At 35.1% G+C, this 21,469-nt stretch overlaps 4 protein-coding genes across 5 annotated transcripts; 1 reads left to right on the forward strand and 3 right to left on the reverse strand.

Annotated features, from left to right (window-relative positions):
- Positions 1 to 697: 697 nt before the first annotated feature.
- LOC8278278 (protein DEHYDRATION-INDUCED 19 homolog 5) lies at positions 698 to 4,850 on the forward strand. Its single transcript, XM_015724340.3, has 5 exons — positions 698 to 945; positions 2,365 to 2,507; positions 2,811 to 2,888; positions 3,076 to 3,296; positions 4,483 to 4,850. The coding sequence occupies exons 1-5, from the start codon at positions 867 to 869 to the stop codon at positions 4,583 to 4,585; spliced, it is 624 nt and encodes a 207-aa protein (XP_015579826.1). The 5' UTR covers positions 698 to 866; the 3' UTR covers positions 4,586 to 4,850.
- Positions 4,851 to 6,943: 2,093 nt separating this feature from the next.
- LOC8278277 (elongation factor Tu, chloroplastic) lies at positions 6,944 to 8,948 on the reverse strand. Its single transcript, XM_048373333.1, has one exon. The coding sequence runs from the start codon at positions 8,670 to 8,672 to the stop codon at positions 7,218 to 7,220; it is 1,455 nt and encodes a 484-aa protein (XP_048229290.1). The 5' UTR covers positions 8,673 to 8,948; the 3' UTR covers positions 6,944 to 7,217.
- A 504-nt stretch (positions 8,949 to 9,452) lies between these two features.
- Positions 9,453 to 14,664, reverse strand: LOC8278276 (probable serine/threonine-protein kinase WNK3). Of its 2 annotated transcripts, XM_002511264.4 has the most exons (8): positions 14,043 to 14,664; positions 13,825 to 13,862; positions 13,463 to 13,690; positions 13,148 to 13,371; positions 12,883 to 13,040; positions 11,557 to 11,740; positions 11,050 to 11,187; positions 9,453 to 10,929 (listed from the first exon to the last, which is right to left on the reverse strand). In XM_002511264.4, exons 1-8 carry the CDS (start codon positions 14,127 to 14,129, stop codon positions 10,142 to 10,144), a joined length of 1,845 nt encoding a protein of 614 aa, XP_002511310.1. In that variant the 5' UTR covers positions 14,130 to 14,664; the 3' UTR covers positions 9,453 to 10,141. The 2 variants fall into 2 exon arrangements, with proteins under 2 accessions (XP_002511310.1, XP_015579820.1); XM_015724334.3 differs by lacking the exon at positions 13,825 to 13,862.
- Positions 14,665 to 16,998: 2,334 nt separating this feature from the next.
- LOC8278275 (50S ribosomal protein L19, chloroplastic) lies at positions 16,999 to 19,040 on the reverse strand. Its single transcript, XM_015723862.3, has 4 exons — positions 18,098 to 19,040; positions 17,923 to 18,009; positions 17,668 to 17,801; positions 16,999 to 17,254 (listed from the first exon to the last, which is right to left on the reverse strand). Exons 1-4 carry the CDS (start codon positions 18,215 to 18,217, stop codon positions 17,149 to 17,151), a joined length of 447 nt encoding a protein of 148 aa, XP_015579348.1. The 5' UTR covers positions 18,218 to 19,040; the 3' UTR covers positions 16,999 to 17,148.
- Between the last annotated feature and the right edge of the window lie 2,429 nt (positions 19,041 to 21,469).

Consider the following 21,469-nt stretch of genomic DNA (forward strand, 5'->3'; position numbering starts at 1 on the left):
GCGTATGGTTGTCTTATTCAAAACTTTCTTCTTTCCAAAACTAAAATTTAAAATATGAGTTCCATTCCTTTTCTTTTCCACCTTTTTTATTTCTTTGTTTCATTGGTTTCTTTTTTAAGATTCAAATGACCTAATTAGCTTTTAAACGACTTTCTTAATCAGTCCACACTACATCTGACATCAGCTTTTGTTGCTTCTTTAGATCATAGGAAAATAATAATAACTCTGCCAGGTTAACTAAAGTTGTTCCATTATTATAATTTAAGAGGCGGCTCGGGCTTTATTTTTGCTTGATTATATTATTATCCCATGCGATCATGACTAGTTTGCAAGTGAAGTGACTTTTTTGCAACTAAATACAAAATGGGTATGTCCTGTTCAAAAGAATGGGTATCTCAAAAAGGTTGCTTCACTCGGATACTGACATCCTTCTTCTTCTTCTTATTACTATTGTTAACAGAGGTAATGGCATTATTCATTTCCAAAATAATCACATTAAATCCAACAAAATAATTATTAAATCCATGAAAGGGGGGCAACATCATTCTGTCTTTTTATTTTAATAATATTGACAAAATTATTGGCTCTGTTTAATTAATTAAATAGTAACAAATAAATTAATTATAACTTTGTTGAATGTGCCACGTGTCAACCATTCTTGAAATAGCTTTTGTGTGTCAGAAGAAGCTTTTTCTCAATGTCAGAGCATAATATATATCAGTGAGTAGACTAGTTTCATTCAGTAGTCACAACCACCGTACACATCAACACTGCCTCTCCCTCTCCATCTCCATCTCCATCTCCGGCAATCTGACGTTTGTTGACCGGAAAGTGCTGAAACAGCTCACTGAAAAGCTGACGTAATCATGGATGTTGATTTCTGGCCCTCGAGAGTTCTCCCTGCTAAGCATCTATCTGCTGTACAAGCTGCTAAATACACCACAGGTACTTGCTTCTGTTTCTTCAAAATGATTGGTTGTTTCAGAGATTTTATTATATGGGTTATGGAAATTCTTTCTGAATCTTTTGTCTACTTGGCGACATGACTAAAAAGGATCCTCTTTCTTAAGTTCTAAAAATATTTCTTACATACTTCAGTTTAATTAATTGTTTTTTTGTTGTGTTTCAGTTGGTCTTGCAAGATGTGTCCTTTATTTTTTGGAGTGGTTTTAGGATATGGATTTTGTTGTGAAAGCAGGACTTTTGCCTCTATCATACTGATAAGTATAAAAGTAGAGGCATAGTTGAGTCCTTATTTGGATAGAATTCTATGATTAGAGTTCCTGAATTCTCTTTATAACTGGAGTTGTTGTGGACTCCTATAACCGAGTCCGCACAATCTTATTTCATAATGAAAACATTTATGATTAAGGAAATTATAGTAGGGTTAAGAGAACATAGAAGATCCTGTCATAAGCAGCTTAGATGAAGGTTAATTATATTGGAGCCTAACCAATTATCAAAATCATCAATCAATATGATAAATTATACTGGGGATCCTAAAGGGAATAGTTCAATTGAGAAGAGGTTTGATAAGATTGATTCAAATATTTCAAAGCTTCAAAAGACTTTAGATGAGCTGAAGGAACTGAGTTTGTTGGTATTCAAAAATAAAAGATCGGAACTTTCTAACGAAAAATCAAACCTTTTGAGTCAAAAAGCGAGCCTTTTGATCAAGTCATCCGGTTCCTCGAAGCCCAAAAATATGGGGAACAATCATAGTGAAGAAGAATCTGAGGATGAACGCAACTGGGATTCAAGTGAAAATAATTTCAATAGAGGTGAGAGGTTAATTGTGAATTGACCTATGAGCAATGGTGATACTTCCATACGATTTTAAATGTCGCGAGTTTTTTCTTAGAAAGCAACATAAGAATTTCTTCTCCCTTTAGCAGCTGGTTGAATTGGAAACTTTCTAGTGATAAACAATTCAAAGATGTATTTTGTTCGGAGACTTTGTTCCTAGACCTAGATGTGATAGTGAAGGATTAGAGAAGATTGTTCAAGATTTCAGTTTAGTTTAAAGGTACTCTGACAAAGCAATATAGTATTTACATTCTTAGAGATTGTTCAAGCTTTGCCTGTATCTATCTATATGATTTATATTAGTGTAACTATCTATATGATTTATACTCTGCTGGTTTGATAAAGTCTGGATGAACTATCCTATTGCAACACAATAATCTCAGGAATGATTGTTTTTCTTTATTTTCTCCGTTGTTCTCCACTCTTTTGAGTTTATTATTCAATTGGTAGCCTTCTGTAAGTGCTTTCTTTTATTGTCTTCACTGTCACTTTTGCTGATAGATTGAAGTCAATTGTGTAACTTTTTGATTTTGTTCCATTTGTTTAATGTTTCTACAGATCATCATTTGCTAATAGATGATTCAGATGGAGATGACGATGCCAGAGCTTACTTTCCATGCCCCTTTTGTTATGTAGACATTGAAATCCATGTGCTTTGCAGCCATCTGCAGAATGAACACTGCTTTGACTTAAAAAATGCGGTATGTGCTTATGTTTATCTGATAATATGTTGTATCTTGGTGCCTCTGCTCATGTACTTGTAAATATATATAATTGGTATTTTTCTTTTCCTCTCCCACCCTAGCCCCATCCTCCTCTTATTGCGGATGCTTTTCTGGCCAATGTAACGCGCATAGAGTGGTGCATCATATTGTTCAATCTGATTCCTTAAATAGATAAAAGTTAGAGCCAGCATTATAACTGACTATCTGGCAATGCTACACATAATTCATTATTCTTTCTACTAGAAATTGAATTTGGCGGTGACTTAAATTTTATTTCAGGTTTGTCCTCTTTGTGCAGCAAATCTTGGTAAAGATGTGATTGGGCATTTCATAGTACACCATGCAAGTTCATTGAAGGTATTCTTCACTTGTTTTATATCTTCACTGCTTAATGAAACTCGGCCTTAGTCCTGAACTAGTTGGCTTGCCAATTAAATCCTTTCCCAGAACTAGTTGGGCCTCATAGATGCAAAAATATATCATCCCATTAGGCAATTGTTATGCTTTTGATTCACCCAAAATCATATTGCTTTATGCTTTGCAGCGCAGGAGAAAATCTCTAAAATCTGGTCCCTGGATTGGCAGTTCAGCTATGATAAACAAGGACCTTGGTTCATTTCTTGGATCTTCAGCAAATGGCAGGGCAAACATAAATGAAGCTGCACCAGATCCACTTCTCTCACCATTTCTTGGAGGTGTATCCCATTCACACCCTAAAGGAAGTGAGCAAGATGAATCTTGCAAAATGAGTGCTCATTCTGCTAGGTATGCTCTTCATTGGCATCCTGACATAAACAATTCATGTTTATCTTTGTGCCTTCAAATTAACTAAAATCTTATTTCAGAAGTGAACACATATTTTGAGGATTTAATGGTCATATACCTTTATATGTTGCTCAAAGGAGATGTCAAACTGCAAAAGATTATGTCTGGAACAGTAGTGTGGTGTTCAAGGATCATATAAGGGTGATGCAAGTGATTCTAGGTGCTCTAAGACTACTCTTAGTTGTATTTTTTCCGGATAATTAATCACAGAGAAACTAGATATTTTAACAGAATATGGATGTCAAAACAATTTTTTGTCTTATGTAGCTCATTCCTAGAGTAATGAGCTTCTGCTGTTATATATTCCATGAAACATCCTTACCAGAATTAGTATAACTAAATCTATTTGCTGGAGTAAATTCTAGTTCAATCACAGCTAAATTTTGGAGAATACCTAATTTTATATGGGAATCAGGCCATAACTAAATTGAGACACCTCTATTACATTATTTTTTTTTTCTATTAATTTTCAATCTGCATTTAAATTAATTTGATTTTGTTTGTCAGAATCATTACAAAAGCATGTCTCACTTTTGTCTCCCATATTACGCGAGTCTGCAGATGCCTCTTCTTACCTACTCTGCACTTGTGTTATCATTTCTTCTAAGATTTCATTCTTTTCCAGAGCTTCTCTTCAGTTGCCAGATCAGTTGCTTTGCTCTGTCACTAGTGGGAGGTCAGCAAGAGAAAAAAATCCTGCTGATTTCTCAATCATTCTTTTCAGTTTTTCTTTTTGAATTTCATTAAGTATAATCAATGAATTTAATAATATGCTCTCCCTCCGTCAGCAGAAAGCTGTCCATTTTTCATGTAAAGTCCTCCGCATCTGCCCTTTGAGGTCTATATGCTTGATTACTGTTTTGTGAAACTTCTTTAACTGAACTACCCATGAAGGAAGTGTGTGCGTACTGCAATTAGTTCTTTTTCTTTCTGTGGTCTTCCCTGCCTCTTGAAGGCTAGAAATTTTATGTAGTTGATGGGAAATGATGACGGCATAAAGTTTTGTTTCGAAATACTCGGTTATACAGATTGCAGGTTCTAATATTCGATATCATAGTAATGCATTTGAGAATTTGTTAAAGGGATTTGGCAATGGAATGCAACTAAGTGTGCTTGTTTTCTGCAGCTTTGAGATCTCTTGGCATGGTGGAGGCGACAAGCTAGACTCTGAAGAGAGAAGGCAGAGAGCAGCATTTGTTCAACAGTTGATTGCCTCGACCATCATCTAAAGCTCCGTTATGCAGATGATGCAAAGGGATGATGCATCACCCGTGTCATTCATCACCAAACCAATCAATGATTCTGGCATCTACAGTCACTGGGGTTTTTTAGTACTGGTGCATGAGTAGTCTCCATATTAGGTGTTGTAGGAATAATATTCCTGGGGTGGATGATTGTACGTAAATGTGTCTCTAGATCTTCTCCGAAATATGGGACAACAAAACAGGACATTTGTAGTATTAAATCTTAATGCTAAAGCTGAATCTTGGATTACATGGTCATCAGAGCATCAGGTGGAGGAACATTTGCTATTATTAAGATGTGGACGGTGAAGTATATAATTAAATAATATTTTATATTTACAAATTAAATTAAAACATTAGGAACTTCATTTTTAATGATTTAAAAAGCATGATGCATGATTATTATTCTACCAATCTATTATGTTCCTCCAAAAAATTATATTCTGACGAGTAGGCTCCTTATTATCAACTTTGCTTAACATACAAAGATTGGAATGGGGTGGCGGCCTTTCACTTGCTAATTAACCGCCTCCGCCTGGTCCAATCCACCAAATAATTATAATCTACTTTCATCACTAACTTTTGTTATGTATCCCCAAAAGAAATCTATAAATTTTATTTATATCAAAAACCTTCTTAATTAAATTAGATAATTAGAGAATAAATTTATAAGAAACACTATTAATAAATTTTGCCCCTTCAATATGATGCATGGATATTAGTTAGTCCTGGCGTAATCACATTCTAATGTTTTCACTTCGGCCATTTTTATATAAATACATGAGATGCCAGGGTGGTGTCAAAATCTTATTGGGATACAACAAATAGGTTGAGTAGCCTGAAAATGTTAGTTGACATTCATAAATTTTATCTTTAGCATTAGAACGGTTGATGTTACAGGTTCAACCCTCCGTCTCAGCACAAAGATGGAAGATTACCTTCGTCTCCACCCAGACCACAAAGATCGTTGAAACGCAGATAAGAAACATATATTTGTAAATTCGCAACATCAACAAAGGGATTACTATTGCGTGTTCAAAGACAATACCATGAAAATGAAATTTTCTGTTGATATTATTCAAAACTACAATCTTTTGAGCAATATCTTCATTCCATGAGAGCTATTACGACAATGAATCAGATCTTTGGCAGAAGAATGTACACTTTCCTAGTAAAATAACTCAGCAGTCAAACAAACAAGGTTCCCAAAATATTAGCTTAAAGTCTGGACTCTAGAAGCAGGAGCACAATCAAGCAACACATGTCACCAATGCCATACAAATTAATGCATCAGAGAAGTGAAACATTGTACAGTATGAAGCCATGCCATCAAGCGAACAAACAATAGCACCAACAGCATTCGCATGGTTATGACACAGTCCACTCTCTGCAATGCAGCACAACTTGTAGAACAAATAAAATGAGCTGCCACAATCTCCTCATAATACATGTTATTTTGCGATATTGAAACTTAGCAACTGTAATGCAACCGAGCTCATGCAATACTGACAAAGAAGTCAAATTTAAATTATCATAATATAATCCCGCTCAACTTAAACATCCAAAGCGCAAAAGGAAGAACAGAACTTTTCATATAAATAATGAACCCACTTGCTGTATGACACAAATTCCCGTTCTGTTCATGAGGCACCCTATAATTTCACAATAAGAAAATGGAAAATTAGCTATGTAGACTCCGGGCAATCAGAATTCTTACAGACATATAAAGGCATTCGACATGAAACTCGTTCCAATCAAATTCATTCTTGGGGTTAAACAAAAAGGATATGTCGCTGATCAAGCACAAGAAATCACTCTCCAAGGGCAAGGAATGTCAAAATTTTTCGGACAGAATCTCAAGAATAATGACTTTTTTAGATTCTCCAGTCGAAATATAGGAAAACCCCATTACATTTGCAACATTTTATTGTGCATTTGAGATCATTTTAATCATGGAATCTTATGTTAATATGTAAAAAGTATAATCTTATGCAACATCTTTAGTGATTGATAGTTATTACAATGATTAATTACTATGGACTTGCTAAAAGCAAGCAAGCTGAGCAGATTGAAAGTAGACATTTTCAACTGTGAAGAAACAACAATTCTCTGATTTATCAGATTAAAATCTAGAAGCAGGAGCACAATCAAATGTGACAACTCAGTGGCAGAATACAGAATAACGTCATCAGAAAAGTGAAAGACTGGACAGTAAATGCAAGATACCATGCCATAAAGCAAACCAAACAAATGCACAAGCAGCATTCACATAGTGGTGACACAGTTCTGTAAACAGAATATAAACTGAAAGACACCCTAAGAAATAGAGCAAATGAAGTCAGATACCAGAAATCTTCTCTTAATACATGTTGATCTTTAGCAATTGGATCGCAATCAAACACAAGCAATAGCAACAAAGAAGTCAACTTGAAATTATCACAAGAATATAATCCCACTAGACTAAACATCAAAAGGTGCAAAAGAAGAACAAAACTGCAAAATATATGACAGCAGGTTTGAAAGTTTTTCTAAAATGGTGAAACTGATTGCATAAATCTGGGCATATGAAAGTTGGACACCATTCAAAAAAGCCAAGAGGCAATTGGTTTTAAAGTATCTACTCAATGATGGACTGGATGACACCAGCTCCAACAGTCTTCCCTCCTTCTCTGATGGCAAACCTCATACCTTGTTCACAAGCAACAGGCACGATAAGCTCCACAACCATCTTCACACGATCACCAGGCATAACCATTTTGGACTCCTCATCCTTGTCGTTCATAATAGCAGTCACCTTTCCAGTAACATCAGTAGTCCTCATGTAAAACTGAGGTCTATAACCGGCGAAAAAGGGTGAATGCCTACCACCCTCTTCTTTCTTCAACACATAAACAATAGCGGAAAACTTAGTGTGAGGGGTAATAGTTCCAGGCTTAGACAAAACCATACCTCGCTGAATATCAACCTTTTGAACACCTCTTAACAACAAACCAACATTATCACCAGCCATAGCTTCATCTAAGATTTTTTGAAACATTTCAACACCAGTAACAGTAGTATTCCTAGTTTCTCTAAGACCAACAATATCAACAGTCTCACCAACCTTAATTGTCCCTCTTTCAACTCTCCCAGTGGCAACAGTACCACGACCAGTAATAGAAAAGACATCTTCAACGGCAAGTAAGAAAGGCAAATCAGTCTGCCTTTGAGGAATAGGAATATAACTATCAACGGAATCCATAAGCTCATAAATCTTATCTACCCATTGGTTCTCTCCTCTACTAATACTAGGATTGGCCATTAAAGCCTCTAAAGCCAAAAGAGCAGAGCCAGAAATAATAGGAATATCATCACCAGGAAATTCATAAGAAGACAATAACTCACGAACCTCTAATTCAACCAACTGTAAAAGTTCCTCGTCATCAACTTGGTCCTGTTTATTCAAGAAAACAACCATATTAGGAACACCAACTTGTTTAGCTAACAAGATATGTTCTTTAGTTTGGGGCATGGGACCATCAGCACCAGAAACCACAAGAATAGCTCCGTCCATCTGGGCAGCTCCAGTAATCATGTTTTTAACATAATCAGCGTGACCAGGGCAGTCCACGTGCGCATAATGGCGATTTTCGGTTTCATATTCGACTGTGGCAGTGTTGATAGTAATACCACGAGCTCGTTCTTCGGGGGCTGCGTCAATTTCATCGTATTTTTTGGGAGCGCTGTTACCCATAGCGGCTAAGGCCATGGTTAAGGCGGCGGTTAATGTGGTTTTGCCATGGTCTACGTGGCCAATTGTGCCTATGTTGACATGGGGTTTTTTTCTCTCGAATTTGCCCCTGGCAGCACGGACAGTGAAGGAGCGACGGCGGATGGTAGAGGTGGGGGAGGAGGTGGAGGTGGAGCAGGTGGTGGTGAGAAAAGGGGAAATGAAAGAAGAGAAAAGGAGGGTTTTTGGGGTTAGGTTATTGGTGGGTTTAAAAGAGAAAGTGGAGCTTGTGGAGGAAGGAGAAGGATGTGGGTATGCTAGTTTGGAGGAGGTGGAGACTGTAGCTGAGGCTGAAATTGCCATTGAAAGAGTTTGGGATTAGGGCAAGAGTGAGAGTGAGACTTGATAGTTGAGCGAGTGTGGATTGGGAAGAGGAAGGAGAGGGGGAGAGGAGAGGAGAGGAGAGGATTGGTTTTGTTATCTCTTTTGGTCAGGGAAAAAAGGGGCTCTTGTGAGTTTTATCCATTCTCTACCTCCCATGCTTTTCGTCACTCGTGGTATTATGGGAACTTTGTGAAACTATAGCTGAATTGGGGACACGTGGAGAGAATTGGAATTGCTAATCTTAGTTTTCACCCTTCAATGAAGGTGCACAATTAAAATTTATAAGGGCTTGAGATTGAATGATTTTTCCTTTTCTTAACAATTGTCAATTTCTTACACAATCTTAAGGAATTGAAGTAAGAAGACTAAATTGTGGTTGTCTATGAAATTTGATAGAAGTTGGTTGAAGGTTATTGAGCAGATACCTTAACTCAAATCCATTGAGGTATGAGGCCACTCATCTATTATAATTTAGTGACACATACATATGAATTGTGGCTGATAGAAAGCAAGATGACTCGGATAATTGGGGGCACTTATTACTATGCCAGCAAGTTCTTGCCTCTGTTGGAGCCACGTTTTCAAGTTTAGGTCCTTCAATTTTATAAACCGGCTGGTCTTCAGATCTACCATACGAAATTCAGTCATATCAAACGATAATGACACAAATTTTTCAAAAGCTAACCTCTACTTATATTCAAGGACTCAATATAAGGACTAGATATCAAATAGTACAAAATATAAAAAGGCATGTCAAGGTCATACTGAACAGAGTACAAGCGGCTTAGTATTGCATGCATTACAATCAACAAATAGCATGAACCAGATAAACCAATACGTAAAGCCAACCACATAAGCAGTTGTTCTTCAGCAGGAAGCCAAGTGATGAAAAATATTAACTAACAAGAACCAACAAGACGGACTGTACGTGTAACTGAAACAAAGTTTCGCAAAGCATATGTACATGTATACACTCCACAAAATTTTGACTCTGTATTGCATGGATGGCCCGATAATGGCTTATGCAAACAAGTACTACACAAGCACAGCTCAGCGGCCCCAGCACATTATGTGATTAATATAAGCTAACTATTTTGCAGAGTCACCTGTTCTTGGCTCATCATGAACTGATCAGATATCTTTGAGCTGATTTCACTCCATTGTTTCTTGAATCTCAAATCTTAATGTCACAGCAACAATATACTACCTCAAAATTTGGCATCGTCTTGTGACATATTCATTCGCTCTCAAGAGATATCCAGCACCATGATCTTCTGTCAGTGAGACTTTTAAGCACTCCAAGATGTCATCAAGCAACACAATTTGTTTAATCTTTTGGGTAAAAACAATGACATCATCTAGTTATCGTCTATCTCAATTGAAGAGGTGCGGTGGCAAGTTCACTAAAGGGAGTCCATATCTCTAAAATGTATAAGCTTAGCATTGCCTCATGGTATTTTGTAATCAGGCAAGCTCAGCTTACAAAAACTCAAAACCTGCCGGCTAATTTCTGGAGAAACTTCATTCAGAAGGTCTGATATGGCTTCTTCATGTCTTCTTTTTAGGTCATCTAGTTCCTTTTGCTGCTTTACTAACAGATTTTCAAGCTTTTGAACAAGTATATTTACATCTGGCTCGACATCCATTGAAATCTTACTGCTGTCACTCGCTTGTTCTCCAGTTTCCAAACCTTGATCCACAGAGGCACTATTTCTATCACGAGATTGTGAACCTACAGGCCAACTAGCTTCTTCGTCTTCCCTGCTATTTTGACTTAGATTCTCAGCCTCAAACTGCTCAAGTGAACAAGAAACGTTTGGACCATTGCCAGCCTGGTGACTACTGAGAGAAGGCTCATAAGACGAGGAGTTTGAGTGTCCAAGCTTGCTTGGAGAGCTTCCACCAACTGCCTTGGGCGAGGACCAGTACTTCCGACCTGAAGGCAATCTTTCCAGTGCAAGACTACCTGAAGAATGAGTTGATTCATTTGTCAAGGGTGAATCATCCTTAATTTCAGAAGCAGTTTCAGAGTCCATAACCTCTGGGCACATATTATCTGAAGAAAGTTTTCTGGGTGTCCAGTCTGGAATATGTGACTGAATTTCTGAGTCGATGATTGCAGCAATTGTAGAAACATCTTGATCGGTTAGGTCTAACTCCTCCACCATTTCACTAGCAACAGCTATTGCTGTATCTACCTCAATATCAAAGGGGAAGTGGATATTGCGGATATGACCTAGAAGCATGCAGACAATTATGAATATTTTGTCCATGAATAAAGTAATTGGCTAAATCTTTGTTTTGTAAGTGTGGAGGCTAAACAAAACAGAGAGAGAGAGAGAGGTGGATCTTGAACCTGTGGAATCAGCTATTCTTAGTTTCAGAAATATTGTGTTAACATCTTTCATCTGCCCTTGTACAGTGAAGTCCCTACTTTTCTCAAGTGAAGGATCACCGGCACCTTTACCAGAAATGGTCTGATCAGGACTACCACCTGCAATCTCACGTCAGAATTGAAAAAACAAAAGCCAAATACTAACACAATACTTTGTTTGTAGGAAAAAAGAGAAAGGGCTAAGAAAAGGAATTGCAGGAATCTTTATTTCCCTAATCTGTTGTTTCCAAATAATACGCAGAGGAAAAGGGGAATTTTTACTAGGACAATGTCCATTCTCTCAATAATTAAGAAGCAACCAGAGGAAATCATTAAAACTCTCTTTAAGAAGCTTCCTTTGCAAACAAAAGCTTCATTTTAGGCTCTTAACTTCTTCAAGAACTCTTTTTTCTTTCCATAAATTTTCCAAGGCAAACATAGTATGAAGGCCACTTAACTCCATAGTTCTTAAGAACTAATCAAAATTACCTGGATGATGTGATTTCTGTCGTAAAGAGTGACCTATAATTTCATTTTCCTCATCAGGTCGGAGAAAAGGATCCATTAAAAGTTCCTTTGCAGACAATCGATCAGAGACTCTTGCAATACATTTTTCTATAAATGCTTTAACAGAAGGATCTGTCACCTTCGCCAATGATGCAGGCTTTATTCCCTATCAGAAAAAGAATCAGTATGACAATTTAGAATCCTAATGTAACACCATAATAATCAAGATTTGAAGAACAGGGTCTGTTTACTACGTAATAAAAGCATCTCAGTGGAGGCTGGCCAGGCATTCATTAAGGATCTATTTAAACACTGTCTAACTAATCCGTTAAAATTCTTCAACAACTTTATATAAGCAATTAATGGTAATGCAATAAGCAGCTTTGATTGATAAGGTCTTAATATCTTCATCTACCAGAGGAAATTCCTCTTTGATAAATATAAATCCACTGCCTTGCAAGATTGAAATAGAGCGGAAAAAGTTTCCTTGACAAGGAGCTATAAATCAAAATGGCCATTACTGGGGATAGGCTCCATAGAAGAGCATTGATACTTCTTTCTCTCTATCCCTTCCACATCTGCTGAAATAGCATAGAAGTTTGAGATATCTCCTAATGCGGCAAGCACATAGAAAGGAGAAATACACGCATTACATACAAAAAATAAAGAACAGTGAAAAAAAAATGCAAAGAAGAAGTATTGGTTTCCAGGAAAATAAAAAATGAAGCTAAAGTCAATTAGTCTGCCAACCACTCATCATTGAAACAAAATGATGATTCAACGCGTACAATAAACTAGAAAATTTTACTGTGCCACCATACTCAAGTTAAGACTTTAAAATTCTAGAGTGCTGTTGACAAGTTGAAATATACTTACATTGGTTTGTCATACACTGACTAAAGGAAAAATAAAGTATATAATACATATAAATGTCAGTTTGTTCAATAATAAACGAGCTAGTGACCATGTCATAATCTATTCAAAAAGCAGAAAATTTCTTAAACATGATTGAGAAACAGGGAACTCTGAGCACCCATAACATGTGTATGAAACTTTCTATTTGACGCTTACATTGACAACCAAATGTGACATATTCAGCAATGAAATTGAAGAACAGTATACTGATAAATGTATTAGGTCAACTATTCTCTCAACTGCAAAAACCAACACATAAACTAAATCATCTAGGAAGTCCACATTCTTTAAGAGAGAATGACCATAACAAGATATCGAACATAACAAGGAAATGGATAGCATGAATAGCAGATGTGTATCATTAAAACTGGGTAAGGATGCCAAATGCCTTACTGATGTAACTTTCTTGAATATTTGAGCAGCATTAATACATTCAGCATATGGGTAATCAAAAGTCACCAACTCCAGCAAGCACATGCCAAAGGCATAAATGTCAACAAGCTCATTGTATTCCTCTTCATAAAGCTCTGGTGCCATAAACTCTGGTGTGCCTAAATTCACATAAAAAAATATTGTAATTGGTGTTTTTACGTAATGAAACTTTTATAACACTTTGAAAAACAAAAAGCTATTAAAATCTCCACAATAATTTCCTCACCAATGACACTATGAGCTGAACGCGCCTGCTGAAGAATGGCAGCCAAACCCAAGTCACCAATTTTTACCTCACCTTGATTTCCATTAACAAAGATGTTATCACATTTTAAATCTCTGTGAATAACTGGTGGATCATGACTATGAAGATAGGAAAGGCCTTCCAATATCTGCCTGGACCATTTCTTCAATGCTCTCAAGTCAACATGCTTATGTTTCCTCCGGTACCTAGCTCAAAATATTAAAACAAGCATCTTTTAGCAAAACAAACTCAAAACTGAAATGCAAACTGAGATATGGGTCTGAATTGAAATCTTACTGCCGCAATGTGCCAGAAGTGAAAATCTCAGTGATGAAGTTGATGTTCTCATTTTTGGTATCCACCCATGAATTATAAAATTTGATAATATTTTTGTGTTTCAAAGTCTTAAGCAAATGAACTTCTGAATATAGACGTTCCAAATCATCAAAATTACGCACTAATTCTGCCACTTTAACCTGATTCCAAGCAACTTCAATTCCTTCCAGCTCATCAAATGCTCTGTATCTAAATAACCCCACAGACAGTTTCATCAAGGATAAACATAATGACATAATACACCCATTGTGATCCGTATAAAAAAAAAAGCGTTCTTTATAAATAATACAAAGTAACAATAAGAAATAGCAGAAAAAGGATACACTTTTTTGAAAGCACCTCTACCTAAAACCTCTTTATACTGCAAAACGAGAAAAGGACAATGCAGAACAAGAAAATAGAAATCCCACTGTTATAATTAATCTAAGCACAAAATCTAAATTACAAAAATAATCAAAATATTGGCATAACGAGAAAAAGAAAAGGCCCAATAGAGGACCGATTACAGAAAAAAAGAAGAATTTCAGAAACGACAACTGACCCGACCATAGCGACCAGTAGGATCAATCTCGACGAATTCAGTGTCAGAATCGTCGGGGTCTTGCTCAGACTGTAATTCCTGCGCCATCCTAAACAGAGATAGATTTTCGTTCAAATGTTTCTCTGCAGATTTAACTTCCACATTAGATTGAGCGGATCCGGACCGAACCGCCGAGAGTAAACTGGTTGGCGGATACCCGACAGCACAACAAAAGAAAAAATATAAATAAAAGAAGAGTACAGAGAAAGATGAATAGAAGTGGGAAAGAGAGTTTTTTGATCTTTTGTATCGTCGAAAGGAAGCGAAGCGAGGAGGAGATTAATATTAAGAGGTCATGAGTATGATGGCTCGATTCAAATCAGAAAGTAGTGTTCTGTTACTATTTTTCTGTTGCTTTCTTCTTCTTTTTTTCCCTTTCTTTAAAGAGATAAAAAGAAAAATAACGAATCGAGTTTTGTGATTTTAAGTGTAAAAGTTTTGGTTTGGATTTACATATGAATAAAGAAAGAAAGAATTCAGAGAATCTTCCTTTCGTCTCTCCAATAACTCCTCTGCCACTGCCTCTTACCTCGTTCCCTTTCTGTTTCAACAATCACAATCATAACTTACTTTTGCAATCATTTCCTTTTTCAAGGGGTTTTTATTTTAATTTTAAGCATTTGGTTTTAGATAAATAGTTTTAATTTCATTTACAAGAAAACTGGCGATAGAACCAATCACTCGAAAGAAAATTCTGATTTACGGTAAGACAAATTTTGAATTTGTCTTTTTTGTTTATTTTATATTAAATGTAATTATTAACTAAAATTGCATTTGTAATACCTGATAATAGAGTCGTAAAGTTAATCTATTATTGAAATGCTAACAGTAAAAGCAGCTATGATAAATTAGAAGAATATACTTCTCAGGAACTTTTATTGGTTTGCAATAAAATAAAATAAAAACCTTTTTTTATTTTTATTTTTTTTTTATAAAGGGAGGGGATGTCAATGGCAGATTAATTAAAGACAATACATGTGTGTATTGTATCACACTAAATTGTGGCGACCGACGATTCAGAATATGGTATGGCCGATAAAGCACCCGCCCAACTAACATTTCAACTCTTCAAAGGACTGATAAGTAGGAGAAATGGCCAAATTACTGATATAGGGATCTGCCACGACTGGGTCAGGCTTCTGCCTCTTGGCGCCACTGAAGTTTTCATTAATGCTCATTAATTAATTAGATAAATAAATTTAAATAAAAAGACCCATTGGAGTCTAGAGATGTGGACACAAATTTCATCCATTGCAAGTGACAGCAAATTATTGGGTGTGCTTCTCGATCAAACTCCAAACATGAAACATAAACTAGACATCCAATGCATGATTCTTGTGAAGCTATAATTCATTCAATGGATGAGAAAGTCAATGTAAGAAGCTGAACATCAAACAAGACAGGAAAGCTTGACAGTACAATGGATTTACTGCTAGAAACATACTATGTCAGAACAATATTTGCAAGTTACAAACAGCACGCAAAAACTCAGTTAAAAATTAAGCTGAAACAAAAGAATTAAAAGGAAAAAAGAAAAAAAGAAGGCAATTTCAAAGTTCACTAGTGTTGCCTCAAGTCTCTTATCGACATGGGTTTGCCTCGAGTTCAAACGGCATTTCAGTCAAACTCATGGTTTATCCAAAAAAATAAAGAAAACCATACTGAAGATATCATAGCATAATGGAAAAGAACCAAAAAAAAAAAAAAAAAGAAAGAAAAAGAAGTAGAATCTAAACGAATATTGATTTTATGACTGCATCGTATTAGGCACAGAATTTGAGCCACAAAAGTCATGGATGCATCATCTTATGCGCAAGCTCTCATGTGGTCACAAAACTATTTCCTCATCTGAAATGAAATCTACAAGTCACTACTTGCTAAATATTAAAAGAAGAGCCACACTCATTCAACACATTTCCTTTTTCTAATAACAATAATAAAAATTAAAAAAAAAAAAAAAAGAACACATATAATTTGTCAGCCATTTCACTGGCTGCTTGATATTCTAAAATGAAATCACGAGAATTTGGGACCTTCCAGGCTTCCAGCTCATCAAATAACCAGAAGAAGCAAAACATATAGTAAAGAATATGGGTTGACTCTAATCTGTCACAGTAGATGATGCATCATGCTAAAGTATTATTTTTATTCATAAGATCCACATTTTTGTAAACATTAAGCAAAGGGAAGTACAGAGAGATGAGATCAAATAAATGCACCCACTTTGTATGGTGATCATAGAGAATGCTGTTAAGGTACATACCTAACCAAAAAGAAGCCCTAGGTACAAGAGAGTCGGCAAATTCTAATCTATAATAATTATTTAATATAGCTCTTTTATCTTTACAAAGTTTTTTTTTTTTTCATTTCATATACAAAGCAGGCAGGTAGCATTTCTTTGATTAATGTGGATAAAATTCAGCTTAAATTGTTGGACAGACACCAGCTTTTGCGCACTGTAGATGATATCTGATAGTGCAGAGCAGTAAAGTTGTTATGGCCATCTCCTCACAGTTCTAAATCTCTTTTTTAAACTAAGGTGCTGCTTACGTAGTCCACCTCAATGGAGAAATCTAATGGATTATTACCTAGTAATTAATTATTTCCACAAGGCTCAAGCATATGTGACGTGCGCACAAATTGCTTAAACAGCTCAACCCAAATTAACATATAGTTGTATCCAAGCACTTTAGCCATCATTTAACAATATTCTAGACAGATGCAAGTTAGATTTTATAAGAAATTCTGCAAGTAAAATTGGATAATCAAGAACAAAGTTGATGCTGCATGGAATCCTTTTACCATGATGCGCAGCTGTAAACACAACTTTAAATATTTTGCAGCTTGCTATGCATGCCACTGGCAGCTTCGCGTATTATCCACATCCTAATTCTCATAATTCCCCAAAAATTTAAAAAAAAAAAAAAAGAAGAAGAAAGGAACTAAACCTGTATGAATAATGTACAAGGTAAAAAGGAGTGCAAATAGTTCCCAGCAGCATGATCCAATCCCACTATCTTTCTCAAGGAAACGATAATCAAGATCCCACTAGCTATGAAACTTGATACTACTGCTTCTTAAGTGCATTCATCTTGTCTCTGAGATAGTAAAGCTTGGCCCTCCTCACTTTCTTCTTGTCCAGCACCCTTATTTCCTTAATGTTAGGTGAGTACCTATCAGTCGTCACTCCTTTATTTGGTTACCATATATAGAAAGTGAGAGTAGTAGAGCAGAACAGTGAAAAAAAATGACACTCTTTTTAAGGGGTGACAGGGAGCTATTGGGGAAAATGACTACAACAAGCAAGAGAGATGAGTAACCCTACTTCATATCTGATTCCTTGAAAGATTCCGGTTAGGGTTACCCCCATTTAAAAATTCATTTACATTTGTCATCATCCATAGAACTTAGCTATTGCCTAACATTACAACTTTATCTGACCCGAACTATGCTTTACTGTTAACATTGGGATGCACAGTTGAAATGGTTTCTAATTGCATCAATTTCTGCAGTGAGCTAGTTCTAACAGAAATTAGTCAAATTTTGGCCCAAAACTCAAAAGGAATGTTGATTGGACAGTACTTACAGTGGGAACAGAGACTCGACTCCAACCCCTGCCACTAGCCTCCTTAATCTAAATGTAGTATTCAGCCCAGCATTACGTCTTGCTATAACAATGCCTTTCACAATTGATACACGTCTCTTATTCTCAGGAACTTCCTGATTAAATCAAGGATCAATTAAGAATAAATTAAACTGATATAATAAGTACTGCCTCCTGCATTAGCTGCAACTAACGACAAACTAATACTTAAAAAAAAAAAAAAAAAAAAGCCTATACCACTTTGAGTTGCACAATATACCCAGGCCTTATATCAGGCATCTCCTTCTGTGCCTTTACTTCCTGAACTGACTCTTTGTCTAGAATCTGCGAGCATCCATAGCTTGTATGATGAACAAAAAGTCTTTGCAGTTAATGTACTCAGTTTCAACATTACGGATAGAATGATTTGTACCTGCATTATGTGCCTGGCAGTTTTATCGAGTCTCTTAAACTTGATTTTGGGGGCTGCATCTGTGGTGGGCACTGACGAAACTGTGGAAGGCAACTTCGTAGAATTTCCTGTTGTTATCATATTCCTAATGGGAAAAGAAAAACTGAGCCCAGCACTTGAGCCATTGCCCTTGGACAATGTCAATGCCTCCGTTTGGGTACCAAATTTTGTCTGCCAAAGAATTTCAATTTTGTTTCATTTAAGAAACTATTCTAAAATATTCAGAACATCACCAAAAAAACTTCATACTCTGAGTGCGTAACATATACAATCATCATAAACAAAGTAATCTCTCACTTCAATTACAATATGGTGCAAAGAGTAAGGTTAAATATTTTATATCCCTCACAAAACTTTCAATTATCACATCCCAAAGTAGAATATCCCCAGGAAAAAATTAATTCCATAGATAGTCATAAGCCATCAAAAATTATTTAACACAAAAGATCGATTCATATATTAAGGAAAGCTTAAACTTCGGCAAAAAGACTGCATTTCTTTTTCTAAAATGAAACTCAAATTCCAAAGTTTTGGAGATTTCAGAGCTCTGCTTGATTGCAATAGTTCGAAGCTTCTAACAATTTTGAGTACTAAAGATGGTGACCCTTTGTTTTTTTTTTTTTCTTCAGTCACAGATCGAAAACCCTTTGATTGTTTACTTAAAACTACTGAGTGAAACAGGGTTCACTGTTGAAGCTTTGGTTATGGGCCAAAATTGTCTTTACCAAAGTTTTCGGACTCGTACCCAAAAGGCTTGAGCCGCCCATAGACACCTGCGTGATCTTTTTTTCTTTTAAAGAAAATAAAAAGAAGTCCCTTTCATTTTGAATTTTTAATTTAGCTTATCATAGAAAAGAAATGAAATTAGTTTTGGAATATAACTTTCTTTTAAATTTCTGAATAAACAAGAAAAAAATTATAAAAATATAAAAAATTTCTTTAAATATTATAAATAAATTTTAATAAAAATAAAAATATCTAAATCAAATCGGCTATTAGTTAATAAAAAAAAAATTAAAATAAAATCGAAATAACAAGTACCTAATTGAGACTAAATCAACTATAAACTTATATTATTTAAATTTTTTCAAAAATTTTAATATAATTATTTAGCAATAAATAACTATTAACTGTATCAAATTTTTAAACCAAACACCTTGATAGTTCATATCTATATTTATATTTAAATAAATCAAACACTCTAATAATTTATATGTATGTTTATATTTAAATAAAATATTTATTAGTGAAGTTATTAAATCTCTCTATTTTCGTTGATTGTTTGGTCACATTTTGTCCTAAGTTTGATCTTGATGGCGAGCTTACATTGATATAAAAAATTCATCCTGGTGAGTTAGCATATTTTTGTTTAACTTAATTTTTTTTTAAATCAATTTAATTGATTTTAGTGCCAAATCAACAAAGTTATTGGATATTTCATTGAGTAAAATTAAGAGGCTATAATAAAAAAGCACACCTAAAATTATTGAGTAATGGTGAAATTATATCCCCTTTCAATATCACTGGCTTCTTCTGCCGCTTTTGATGGATTAATTAGCTGTCTTCCATTAATATTGTGTTTAATTAACTTCTAAAATGTGATTAATAAAAAAGAACTTTCCTTTTCGCGTACTTAGCATCATAGAAGACAAGACAAATCAATTTCAATTTCTAATTCTAGTTAATATTTTTCCTAAAATACCCAAATAAATAATTAAATAAATCTGACTAATTGCATTATAAGAATCCTTTTACCATTACAATTTAAATATCGATTCGCATTTCTCTACGTGGATCTAACTAAATTTCGAAGTACATCCACACTAATTCAACATTAATTGGTAAAATTAGCACCTACTCTTATCAATTGAAAGAATTTAAAAAGAGCAATGGACCATTCTACTTGTCCAATTATCAGCTAATTTGATTATTTGTAGTGGTAAATGTAATAGCAATTGCACTTAGCCAGATTGAATCATGATTAATTTTCCTACTTAATACTCCTATCTACCACACAAAATGAATTATCAGTATGACCCTTTATAAATGAATGTAGAGGGGATATACATCATGATTCCATCATTCTATAAGAAAAAAAAACAAACAAACTTTCTTCTTACAATCATACTACCAAGACCATTCAACAGCAACTCAGAACTAACTGCTTCTTTCATGGACCACACTTTTTATTTTTCTTATTTCCGTCTTGTGCTTTAGCCTCATTAACAAGGTCATTTAATTTAGAAATCTTTACTAATAAATGCAGAATTTGCTCTGCTTAGAAGGAATGTTTCCCAGTATTAATGCAACAGCTGAACCATATCTTGCAGTTGATTGATTCACTTGGTAAATCATGTTGAAGGATTCTTGTCCTGCTAATTAATGGCAATACTGGTGGAGTGGGTACATATTTTGACCATTCAATCCCTTGCTTTTTACCCAATTTGCATGACTACTGAAAATCTGCAGCTATGCTAAAAACTCTCAGTTACTAAATTTATCCTTGTGTCCTATGATCTAATGCTTATGTATATATTCTCTAATATATAATTTGCTCTCTCATTTCAAATTTCTGCACTGTCAACTAAAATTCGATGAGAACTGGCATTTATCTATAACTTTCTGAGGAAAAATACAAGAATTTTTCGAAAGAGTTAGCACAAAAAATCATTTAACAACAATCGTGGAACTACTGCCTATAAAAATTAGTGATATTGATTTCTATTGTACAGCACTGTTGTAAATATAAAAGCTGCCTGGCTAATACAAACTGTGAAACCCCTTTTCAATAAAAAAGTATTGCAGCTTGGACCAGATCTGCACAGCATCCGTAGATTCCTCAGACATTTTTCTGCTACTAGTTTAGTACCGCTCCCTTATTAGATTCCTTCCGAACACCCCCCCACTTAGAAAAAAGATGTTAGAAAGTAAAATCACACCCATAAATGAAACAGTATTAAATTTGTCTCAAATGATATGCAAGACTGACTCACATTGGAAAACCAACTTCTTGATCATTCAAAATATTTTTTGGTTTCGACTGATAATCTTTATTAAGCTTTTACACTTCCTCATGTTCATGTGCTGTCATGCTTCCAAGGATTCTACTGTGCTCGTAGAAATCTATACTCCAAATCTGATGAAAAATGGCCTTTCTCTGCTTTTAACCATGCATGGGGATAAGTATTTCAATTATTTTATCCATATAGTATTGCCAAAAATACATAGATTCAATAACATCTGTATTATTAATTAAATAAAAGAACCTGAACAAAGAAAAAGATTATATGAGGTCAAGGGAACAGCAAAATATAAGAAGGAAACAAGTTTATC

This window comes from Ricinus communis, chromosome 4 (assembly GCF_019578655.1).
Source record: "Ricinus communis isolate WT05 ecotype wild-type chromosome 4, ASM1957865v1, whole genome shotgun sequence".
NCBI lineage: Eukaryota > Viridiplantae > Streptophyta > Magnoliopsida > Malpighiales > Euphorbiaceae > Ricinus > Ricinus communis.